General features: G+C 35.1%; 1 protein-coding gene across 1 annotated transcript; it reads right to left on the reverse strand.

Moving 5' to 3' along the window:
* Nucleotides 1-9847: 9847 nt before the first annotated feature.
* LOC125777074 (kelch repeat and BTB domain-containing protein 12-like) lies at nt 9848-10414 on the reverse strand. Its single transcript, XM_049450968.1, has 2 exons — nt 10110-10414; nt 9848-10033 (listed from the first exon to the last, which is right to left on the reverse strand). The coding sequence occupies exons 1-2, from the start codon at nt 10284-10286 to the stop codon at nt 9848-9850; spliced, it is 363 nt and encodes a 120-aa protein (XP_049306925.1). The 5' UTR covers nt 10287-10414.
* Nucleotides 10415-12575: the final 2161 nt, after the last annotated feature.

The following is a 12575-nucleotide window of genomic DNA, read 5'->3' on the forward strand; positions in this document are numbered from 1 at the left end:
AGGTATAGTGTAAGACAGAATTGTTAGTATTAAGCAGTCGAATTTAAGTAGTCGTAAGGTAGACTAGTCGTAATTAAGTAGCTGTAAGGAAAAGTTCAATAAATGTTTAAACTTTAAAAAATTTGTTTTTTTTCCACATTTAAGTGGAAGAACGAATAATTGGCGCCCGAGCTAAAGAAGAAAGCTTGTTCGGTTCGCGAAAAGTTAAAAGTGCCGTTAAAAAAAAAAACGCCGCGAAAAAGACAAGGTTAGCCTTTAACTGGTGACAAGTGGTCCTACAGGCCGAGCGGATTAAAGGATAAAAAAGTAACCAACACATTAAGAGCGTGAAAAGGATAGGAAAATCCTTCCTGGACGCTCCAGCGACACCGACAAGGAACAGCAGCAAAAAGCCTACAAAACAAAAACAGTGTGAGGAAGTGTACCCCAGTACAAACACGGAACAGGACAAATACACACTCATCGGTTTCGAGGATCATCATGAAGCTGTGTATAGTGTAAGTAGCGTAAGAAATATAATTAGTAATAAGACCAGAGAGGAAAAATTGTGAAAAAAAAAAAATTGTTTGTTATTAATAATAAATAAATTATTAAGTGAAGCTATAGTGTAAGTAAATATAAATAAAATACGGCTTGTACAGCCTATAAAATTAAATATTATTAAAGCTGCGATTCACCACCTTCGGGGGGACCCTCCAGCTTATAACAAATAAAAACTCTGCGATTCCCCCGGACCCTCCAGAGATTTATAAATTATAAATTAAATAACAAAAGGCTCGTACAGCCAGTAACTAAAAATAAATAAAAAACCTATAACAACGCTTAACTCTGCGATTCCCTCGGACCCTCCAGAGTAGAAAAGCTACCTTTCCTAGAAGGGTTAACAACGAAAAAATAGGAAATATTAGTTTTAGCGAAAATAAAATAATGAATAGATTTTTTTTTACATATTTCGTAACCCTAAAATAAGTAAAAGGGAAGAAAAAATGGCAAATCCAAATAACCTCATAAGGCCACCAGTACTACCCTCACCTAATCCAAATCCTGCACAACCCGATTTAGCAAATCAAGTAAGAGAACTACTAGGTCAATTACTACTCACAGATGGACGAAACATAATACAAAGTATAATTAAAAATGACATGATCCCAGCACCCATAGTGGACCAAACGATTGACGAACGTTATAGGAACAATCTTTCAGATATGGACAAAATCCCAGACGTTGTCAGGTCACTTAGAGAATTTAGCGGAAACCCCACCGAATTTAGCAGTTGGAGGAAAAGCGTTGAGCGCATCCTCAAAATCTATGAAAATTTGATAGGCACTCCAAAATATTTTGGAATCTTAAACGTAATTAGGAATAAAATAGTTGGTAAGGCCGACGCGGTACTCGAATCTTACAACACACCGCTGAATTGGACAGCGATCTCTAAATGCTTAACAACGCATTACGCGGATAAAAGAGATTTAAGTACATTGGAATATCAAATGACGTGCATTATCCAAGGACGTCGATCGGTACAAAGCTTCTATTCGCAAGTATACGCACATCTGTCACTAATTCTTAACAAAATCGCCTGTATGGAGATGAGCGAAGAATCAATAGAAATTCTTTCTCGAACCTATAGGGAGAAAGCACTCGATACATTCGTACGAGGACTTTCAGGAGACCTCTCCAAATTGCTTGGTATGAAAGAACCTGCCGACCTGCCAGAAGCTCTGCACCTTTGTATGAAGCTAGAAAACCAAAATTTTAGAACCACACACGCGAACAATTACAATACACCCTACAGAATGGATAGACCACAACTTCCCCCAAAGCCACAACACCAACATTTCCAAAGACAAGTCTATACACAACCCTCTCAACAATATTTTCACCCAGAACTCGCATATATGCCACGCACACAACAAGCGTTTTCGCCAAACGCATACCGCCCACAACAATTCGCGCAACGCACCTATCAACCATTCAACAGCCCACAGTATAACACCTATAACAATCCACAATATAATCCTTACAACAATCCACCCCCAAGACCTCTAGCGCAAAAACCATTACCAAAACCGGAACCAATGGACATAGACCAAAGTATTAGAACAAACGCAATAAATTATGCCAATAGACCGAACTTCAAATATGCCGGAAAACGACAGGAAGGACCAAGTTCGAATTTTACGAATCCACCCCACAAAATTCAAAGAAATTTCCATATAAACTGCTCTCAGATACAGCCGGAAGGCCCCAATTCTGCAAACCCTCTTGAAGAACCAACATACCACCATATTCTTGACCAGGACTCTCTCAACTACAATCAGAACCAACCCGAAATCCTAGACCCAACAGATATACATTTTTTAGAATGAAAACTTCTTCGCTTCCTTACTTCGAATGTAGAACAAGGAGCGGAGAAATTCTTAAAATACTACTAGACACAGGTTCTAACAAGAACTACATACAGCCTCATTTAGCAAGGAAAATAATAGAAAATAATAGCCCATTTCATGCAAACTCGATAGGAGGCAAAATAAAGATCACCCATCACACATATATAAATCTTTTCAAGCTCAAAAATCAATTAAAGTTTTTCCTACTACCCACCCTAACCACATTTCACGGAATATTAGGTAATGACAGCATAAAAGAAATTAACGCAATAATCCATAGTAAGGATAATTTTATGATTATAGCAAACCACACGAAAATTCATCTAAAAGAATACAAAACACAGGACGTAAACGCAATCCAAATTAGGGACACGCATATGAATACTCAAGATAGACAAGAAATGAGGAAACTCATCCATAAACATAGCCATCTTTTCTCCGAACCTAACGAAAGACTGACCTACACCACCAAAGTAGTGGCCGAAATAAGAACAAACTCCGAAACGCCAGTTTACTCGAAATCCTACCCTTACCCATTTTCCCTCAGGGACGAAATAGATAAACAGATAAATAAACTATTAGAAGACGGCATAATAAGACCATCCAGATCGCCCTACAACTCTCCGATATGGGTAGTCCCCAAGAAAGAGGACGCATCGGGAGAGAAAAAGTATAGAATGGTCATCGATTATAGAAAACTGAATAGTGTCACCGTGTCAGATAGGTATCCAATACCGGAAATAAACGAGGTACTTTCTCAACTAGGAGACAACAAAATATTTTCTGTAATAGATCTGAAGAGTGGCTTCCACCAGATTCCTCTTAAGGAATCCGATGTTGAGAAGACAGCTTTTTCCGTGAACAACGGAAAATATGAATTCACGCGACTACCTTTTGGGCTTAAAAACGCCCCTGGTATATTCCAACGAGCGCTTGATGACATCCTAAGAGACCATATAGGGAAAATATGCTACGTCTACATAGATGACATAGTCATATTCAGCAAAGATAAAGAGTCCCACCAAAAACACATTGATACAATTTTTGACACTCTAAATAAAGCTAATATGAAAGTTCAGATTGATAAATGTGAATTTTTTAAAACCAAAGTGGAATTTTTAGGCTTTATTATTTCATCAGACGGCATCTCAACCAATCCCGCCAAGGTTCAATCAATAGTCAATTTCCAATACCCCAAAAACCTTAAAGATTTGAGGTCATTCCTCGGCCTTTCAGGTTACTATAGACGCTTCATAAGAAGTTATGCTTCACTTGCAAAACCATTAACAACCCTACTCCGCGGCGAAGAAGGTCGCATCTCGAAAAATATGTCAAAAAAAGTCCCCATTACACTTAATAGCGAAGCAAAAGAAGCATTTGAAAAAATTAAATCTGCACTCACTTCCGAAGATGTGATTCTTCAATATCCAGACTATAAAAAGGAATTCTCTCTAACCACCGACGCTTCCAAACATGCAATAGGAGCAGTCCTAGAGCAAAATGGAAGACCAATCACTTTCATTTCGCGAACTTTAAGCAAAACAGAGGAAAACTATGCAACTAACGAAAGGGAAATGCTTGCCATTATCTGGGCACTCAATTCCCTCAGAAATTATTTGTATGGTACTGCTAAAATAACCATTTATACGGACCACCAACCCCTTACGTACGCACTCAGTAACAAAAACACCAATTCCAAATTGAAAAGATGGAAGGCAATTTTAGAAGAATATCATTATGAAATAAAATACAAACCAGGTAAAGCAAACGTTGTTGCAGACGCACTCTCCAGACCATTTGAAATAAATTCGTTATCAGTTGCCACTAATTCAGACGAAAGCTCTTCGCATAATTTAATTCCGACCATTAATTGCCCAATAAATGTATTTAAAAATCAAATTTGGATCTTAACAGACCAAATCGATAGCTATCAATTCAAAATACCCTTCCCTACGTACCATAGGCACATTTTGACTAAACCTAATTATTCAATAGACGACTTGACAGCAATACTAAAGCGCTACCTCAACCCTTCAGTTATTAATGGAATATTCACAACCGAAAAAATAATGGGGCAGATTCAACAAATCTATCCCCTACACTTCAAGAACTACAAAGCTAGGTACACACAAACGCAAGTTAAAGATCTCATTACAAACGAGCAACAAGAGAATGAAATACTACGAACACATAAAAGAGCTCATCGAAACCCAGTAGAAAATAAACAGCAATTAATAGAAAAATTTTATTTCCCTAAAATGCTCCAGAAAATTAAAGCAATAGTTAAACAATGCGGCGTATGCGCAGAAAACAAGTACGACAGACATCCCAATAACCCAAAAATTCAAGCAACTCCTATTCCCGAATACCCAGGACAGATAATCCATATAGACATCTATATTACCGGAAAACAACTAATACTGACTGCCATAGATAAGTACTCAAAATACGCACAAGCGAAAATATTAAAATCAAGAGCTACAGAAGACATTAGAGAACCACTTAGACAGATCATTTTCAATTTTGGAGTTCCACAAAACATAATAATAGACAATGAAAAATCATTAAATTCCAACTCAATAACTTTTATGTTAGAAGACCAACTCAGAATAAAAATACATAGGATACCTCCACATACTAGTACAGCTAACGGTCAGGTTGAACGATTCCATTCAACCCTATCAGAAATTTTAAGGTGTTTAAAAGCGGAAAAGACAGAAAGATCTTTTGAAGAACTGCTGGACAGGGCAGTATATGAGTACAATTATTCAATTCACACAACTACAGGACAAAAACCGATTGAATCATTTTTTGGACGAAGAATATTCACTAATCCCGACCAGTACGAAGAGGCAAGACAAAATAACATTCAAAGAATAAAACAAAAACAAGAGAAAGACCTAATATTTCACAATAAAAACAGAAGCCCATTTAAAGAATATAAAATTGGACAGACAATCTATGTTAGAATCAATAAACGTTACGGAAATAAGTTAACTTCACGGTACAAAGAAGAAATAGTAAAAGAAAATAAGAATTCTACAGTTTTAACACAAACCGGCAAGGTAGTCCACAAAAGCCTTATAAAAAGTAATTAAAAAAAAACAAAAAAAAAAAAAAATATGAAAAAATGAAAAAATGAAAAAAGGAAAAAAGGAAAAAAGAAATAGGAAAAAATAATTAAAAATTAATCAAAACAATGAACAAAAAATGAATAAAAAAGAGCGCATAGTACGCTTATTATAAAAAAAAAAATATATATATATATAAATAAAATATTTTTTTCTTTTATAAGGATAAAAAGAGCGCATAGTACGCTTATTATTCAAAAAAAAATAATATAAAAAAAATATTTTTTTCTTTTATAAGGATAAAAAGAGCGCATAGCACGCTTATTATTACACTTTTGACAGAAATACATACTTTATTTTAATTTTTCAGATTTTTCGTACATTTGGTGTACGCTGATTTTAAAATAATAGACTATACAAATTCACAATTAGCAACATTTGATACAGGATTGACAAGAATACAAACAGGAACCTACCGAATAATACATAAAGTAGACCTAGACGCATTTCAAATGACACTCGACGAAATGGACAACACTATTAAAACCAAGATAACATCAGAAAATCCCTTTCTACCCATCTTGATAAATGAATTAACCCTTACCCAAACTTACCTAAATAGATTACGACCCAAAAGATTTAAAAAATCCATAGATACAATAGGAAAAGTCTGGAAATGGATCGCGGGAAATCCCGATCATGACGACTTAGTAATTTTAGATAATCAAATAAATAATATAATAAACAATAATAATAATCAAGTAGTAATAAATAAAATAATTTTTGATAGGATAAATAATATTACGAGAGTATCAAATAAGATTTTAAAAACAGTACAATCTAATGAAGATGTACAACGCAATTTTGCTATAGAACTAAAATATAAATTAAAGATTGTAAAAGAAGAAATTATTAATATTGATTATGCGATTCATTGGGCCAAAGCCGGAATCGTCAATTCGTATATTTTATCAAATGAAGAACTAGCATTAGCAAAATCCATTTTTATAAAAAATAACTTCACATTAAATAATGTAGAAGAATCGCTAGAATTTGCGAATATAAAAGTAGCCTCAAATGAAACAATGTTATTTTATATGATAGGAATACCATTAATAAACGAAGAAATTTGCGATTCAATTGTAATCAAACCCATAAAGAAAAATAGATATATTAATAAAATTCCCTATGAGGATATCGTAACATGTAGTAAACATAAGGTATTTGGAATAAAAACAAAATGTAATGAAAATAATCATATAAGAATTTGTAACTATAAGAATATGATAGATATTAGTAACACTACTTGTGTCCCGCAATTACTCAGAAGCGAACCAGCAGAATGCACTCAAATAAATAACCAGCACATCCCATCGATAGAAAACATCTTCCCTGGCATCATATTATTAAACCAGTATAATGGCACAATTCAAATTGATAATCAGAAAATAAATCTTGTGGGATCATACGCCGTTCAATATCGCAATTCCACAGTTTTAATCGACAACCAAAAAACACTCCTTTAACGAAATACTAACTAGCAAACCATTACCCGCAATCCTACAGTCAAATATCCCTTCGAACAAAGAGGAAGAAATTCTCAGCCTTGAGATGATGAAGGAACTCCACATAAATAACACCAATCATTTACAAACACTGCAGACAACCCACACAGCAGCTCTAATAACAAATTTTTCATTAGTAGTTATTTGCCTGATCAGTCTAGCAACAATAGGCACTGCACCAATCATAAGGAAGAATTGCAAGACAAAACTAATAGAACCATCGAGCTACAATGTAAACGTGAATGTGGCCAATAACAAAGAAGACACAAAGGAAACTCCCACGTCACAAGTGCCAATAACCCTAATAGTTTGAACGAACGAGGACGCTCGAATTTAAGGGCGGAGGAGTTAACACCAAATTAGTTAGATAATAATAAATTAGCTAACACAGCAATAAACAAGCGAATAAAAACACAAGTATAAAATTAATAAACCAAAATTGCTTAAAAACACAAGTATAAAATTAATAAACCAAAATTGCTGACGACACGTCTGCATTAACTCAAAAACAGGAAACGCGAAATAACAATTTGCGGAAATCAACAACAACACCACAGCAGAGTTACAACGTCAGCGCAGCCGAATTTTATACGGTCACATTGAAGTGCAATGTGACCATAAATTATTGATAGGTATAGTGTAAGACACAATTGTTAGTATTAGTCAGTCGAATTTAAGTAGTCGTAAGGTAAAGCAGTCGTAATTAAGTAGCTGTAAGGAAAAGTTCAATAAATGTTTAAACTTTAAAAAATTTGTTTTTTTTCCACATTTAAGTGGAAGAACGAATAATTTATGTCTGTAAAAGTTACACGAAAATGTCTTTTGTATAACTTTTTACTCATTTTCATCAGAATTACCCTCCTGTGGGTGCATTTTACGAAACTAATCCATCAACTAAAGGTATGAGTAACAGAGCTCCTCTGCTGACCGCATCCATTAACTCAATACGTATTCTTCGGCGTTCATTGTCTGCTCACTGCTCCATCGTCACCCACATTTTTTTACAGCCATAGCATTGGTAACCTTTCTGCTCGTGTCATCCCATGCTCTTCTCTAGCACGTTTCTGTTCAATTTTGTTTGTCGCATTACTTTACGTTCGGTCCTCTGCAATTTATTAGTTTGCACGCCGGTTATAATGGTCTACCACATGGTAAATAGCAACAAACACTCACACTTACACAGACCCATAAACAAACACGCGCAAGTAAAGGCACACAGCCGCAGTCGGTTTAACCACATTCAGCTATTCCACCCAAATGACAACAACAAACAATTGAATAGACAATGCTAACAGGCAAGCAAAGTCAGAGGATCGGCAAGGCTGCCATCTATTTACAACAATACCAATTAAAAGTATTCGAGATGAATGGCAACACTAAACATTGTTGCTGCCTGAGCTGGATATATCTATAAGTATTTGTATGTATATGTGTTAAGAGCAGAATATTGTTTTTGTTTTAATTACAGTGTGTGCATACTTTTCTCTAATTGCTTGTTGTTTTGCTCTTGCAATTGTCTATTCTCCAGTTTCACTTTGTTGTTTCATATATTTAATCAACATATTTCTATTGTTTTTGCCTTGCCGCTTTCGTAAAGCGATTAATGGCAAATGCGAAACGACTGCTTGGGGACAAAAAGTCCCGTTAATATTTGCCAATACACAATAACCGCCTTTAAAAGCCGCGTGTGGCCGAAAGGGGGTGCGTCTATGAGAAAGGAGTAGTTGAAGTGAAAGTGTCGCTTTTGCTTTCACTTTTATCATTTTCGCCTCTCACTTACCATAAAATATACTTTCAGTTTTCTCACGTCCTTTGTGCCGTCCGCGGCGTCGCTTTAAATCGAATTTGCAGTCGCGTAGTTTTTGTTAAACCGGAAAGTATTTTATTTTGCGGAAATGTCTCTATGCGGATGCGTCGGCTGCCGCGTAGTTCGGCTATGCATATACGAGTATACGCTTTTCACAGGTGTTGCTTTGGTCTCATATGTGAGTGTAAGGTTGTCTGAACGGATTGTGAAAAAAAACTTTTAAAAATTTAAAGTCCGAAGAAAATTTAGTTGAAAATGTGGAAAAAGCAAGAAAGTTCAAAGAGATGTGGAAAAATTAATTAAAATGGTTGAAAAAATAGTAAAATTTATTTAAAAAATATGTGTGTTTAAATTGCGGAAATAGAAAATAGTTATTAATTTCTAATATAGTTTTTATGCAATAATAGATTTTTCAAAAACAAAGCAATCAAAATTGCGTGAAAAATTCAAAAGAAATCAAAATAAAAGGAAAAAAAGAGAAAAAATTTAAAACTTTTCAAGTAATAGTGTAAATCAATAATAGCAAAAAAACTAAAAAAACAAAATTTTTTAAAATTATTGCAAATTATTTTAATACAGACAGTTAATAATAGTACTATAACTAAATTATAAAAAAAATTAAGGAAATCAACCCAAACGGGTTTCATCGAATAAAAATCGCCATATTTTCAATCATTTCTTTTTCACATAAGAAATGAGCAATTGATTAAGCTTCAATGAAGAATCTTTAAGCTTTTACCGCTTTGACATCAAATTCAACATCTCTTTTTGGAAGCTCTTTTGTCGTTAAATGTGTTTTTCTCCTTAAAAGTAATGTCTTCTAGGCAAAGCTCGCCTTTGTTCCATATATTTTCTATGCGCAGCTTACCGAAGGTAATAAGCGTAATTTGCCTTTCCTTTGTCATTGGAATAAATCCGATACTTCATCCCGTCTACTTCATTTCATGGAATGTCTAGTCCATCGTCATTTATTGGGGTCTTTAATTTTGGCCGATCACTATTCGGCTCGTGGAATCAAATGGTTGGTTTGTAAGACCAAGAACTGACTTGTTGAAATTGAAACAACGTATCATCGTAATTGAACCAGCGTTTTATGGCCTCGAAGGCAACTTCCTCACGTGTTATATTCAAATTGTCAGATTCCAGAATACGTTGCATTTTTTCAAGATCAAAACTCAGAAACTCATCGCTTTGGCTGATCTAGTATTATCAGAAACAAAATTTCAATTACACAAGTACCGCTATTGTGAGACATTACGTGTATGTTTAGACTCACCTCCATGAAATTCCTTGTTTCGTATTCAATGAATTTCTGCTTAAGGAGTTCACATCGCGTTTCTCGCTCAAGCATATAAGCATCGTGTAATGTGTATTCATCTATATGTGCCATAAGGAAGTTCACACAACTGCCTAAACCATCGTCCAATTGTAACAGGATTGCCGCTTTCAGCATGGCACCGACATTGCTAACGGTAATCAGCGTCTGGCCGGTGTAGCAAAAGGTTATTAGACGCTCTAAAATATCGCTATCGATATCATTTATCTCTAAGACAGGATTATTCCCTTTTTTTTTTTTTTTTTTGTTTGTTTCAATATCTTTTTATTTATTGAATCTGCTTTTTGTTTTGAAAGCCTAACAATAAGTAATAAAATCTTAAACCTATTTAAAAACTACACAGGCTCAAGCTAGTGATTGAGCTGTTTTGGTGATACGTTGCTCCTTAGTACGCGGTCATATCTCTTCTTTTAAGGCGTGTGTGATCGCAAGAATATACCAAAGCATTAGCCAAAGGGTTTGGGTGATCTCGGAGTTTAGATATATATTCAATTCTGCTGTCTTCTACTTCTTTCTTTACCATAGAAATACCAAGGTCTTTATGGATATTTTCATTACGCATGTAACATGGTGAACACGTGATTGTTCTAAACATTTTTGATTGGAACCTTTGTATTATATCAATATTAGTTGCACAGGTGGTACCCCACATTTAAATGCCATACATTCAAATCGGCTTTATGGCCGCATTATACAAAAGCACTTTGTTGTCTAGACTAAGTTTGGAGTTTTTATTTAATAGCCAATTTAAATTTGCAGCTCTTATCGTCATGCAAGTTATTTTACTAGAAATATGTTTTCTCCACGTAAGTCTTCTATCTAGGTGAATACCAAGATATGTTACTTCGTTTGCTTGGGGAACTAAAATTTTGTTTATTTAAACTGCCGGGCACATTTTTGGTCTAAGCGAAAATGTAACATGCTTACACTTTTGTTCATTTACCTTTATACGCCAGTTGGCTAGCCATTCTTCGACAAACCTTAAGTGCTCGTCTAATATTCTTGATGCTATTATGTGGCATTTGTTACGGCTCACTATAGCTGTGTCGTCCGCAAAAGTAGAAGTTAATACATTGTTAGCTGTTGGAAGATCTGCTGTATAAATGATGTATAGTGTTGGGCCTAGAACACTGCCCTGGGGTACACCAGCCCTTATGTGTCTTTCATCAGATATGAAATCTCCCACTTTTACGATAAATTTTCTATTTTTTAAATAAGATTCCAATGTTTTATATAATTCTGGAGGTAGAATATTTTTAATCTTGTATAAAAGGCCCTCATGCCATACCTTATCAAACGCCTGAGCCACGTCTAGAAATATAGCCGAACAGTACTCTCTGTGCTCAAATGCTTTTCTTATTTCGTTAGTAATTCTATTTACTTGCTCAATCGTGCTATGTTTTTCACGAAACCCAAATTGGTGCGTTGGTATTATATTATTTTCGTGGAGGAAAGGAGTCATCTTTGATAGTAACAATTTTTCAAATATCTTTGAAAGACAGGGTAGAAGACTGATTGGTCTGTATGAAGACGGCTGTGTTAAGTCTTTCCCAGGTTTGTCTATCAAGATGATCTGCGACTTTTTCCATGAATTTGGATAGTATCCGAGATTAAGAATTGCATTGAAGAGCAAAGAGAGCACCCTTACGGCAATATTTGGTAACTCAATTAGCATTTTTGGGGTAATATTATCATGTCCTGGTGATTTTTTGGGGTTAAGTTCTTTTATTATTCTAGTAACTTCAGAAGTAGAAGTCCTAATAGACACATGCGACTTGTTTGCGGTATTGGGCAAGGTTGGCAACTCAAAGTTGTTCTTTGGGCAATTGGGTTGAAATACCTTTTCTAGGTGATTTGCAGAGCAATTTGCCTTATCCTCATCACTACGTGCCCAATGACCATTCAACTGTCTTAGAGGCATGTTGGAATCTACTGGTGGCTTGAAAGACTTTTGTGCTTTCCAAAGAGAGTTTTGCTTGCGAGAATTTGGACACAGATTCTTTATATAATTTTCAGTGCTGTGTTCCTCTTCGCGTTTAAGCGCTTTTTTTAACTTTCGTACAGCAGATTTCAGTTGAAGCAGAGATAAAGGGGATCGATTTAACTGCCATTCCCGCCTAGCTCGCCTTTTCTCATTTACAAGTTTCTCTATTTCATTATTGGTGATCTTTCTAAAACCAACAGGTTTGTTGTTTCTTTTTGGTGTTGCCAATACAGCTGCATTAGTTATTATGTCATTAATTTCTCTTATATTTTCATCAATCTCTCTTCCTGTATTTATTTTGCAATCAATATTGATGTGGGTGCTGATATACTTTCTATATTTCAACCAGTTAGTTTTATGTGATGTTAGAGAAACTTTCGGCTCAAATATCATGGGCTGTTCGTATAACTTTATTAGTACAG

The sequence above is a fragment of the Bactrocera dorsalis genome, chromosome 3 (assembly GCF_023373825.1).
Source record: "Bactrocera dorsalis isolate Fly_Bdor chromosome 3, ASM2337382v1, whole genome shotgun sequence".
Classification (NCBI taxonomy): Eukaryota; Metazoa; Arthropoda; class Insecta; order Diptera; family Tephritidae; genus Bactrocera; species Bactrocera dorsalis.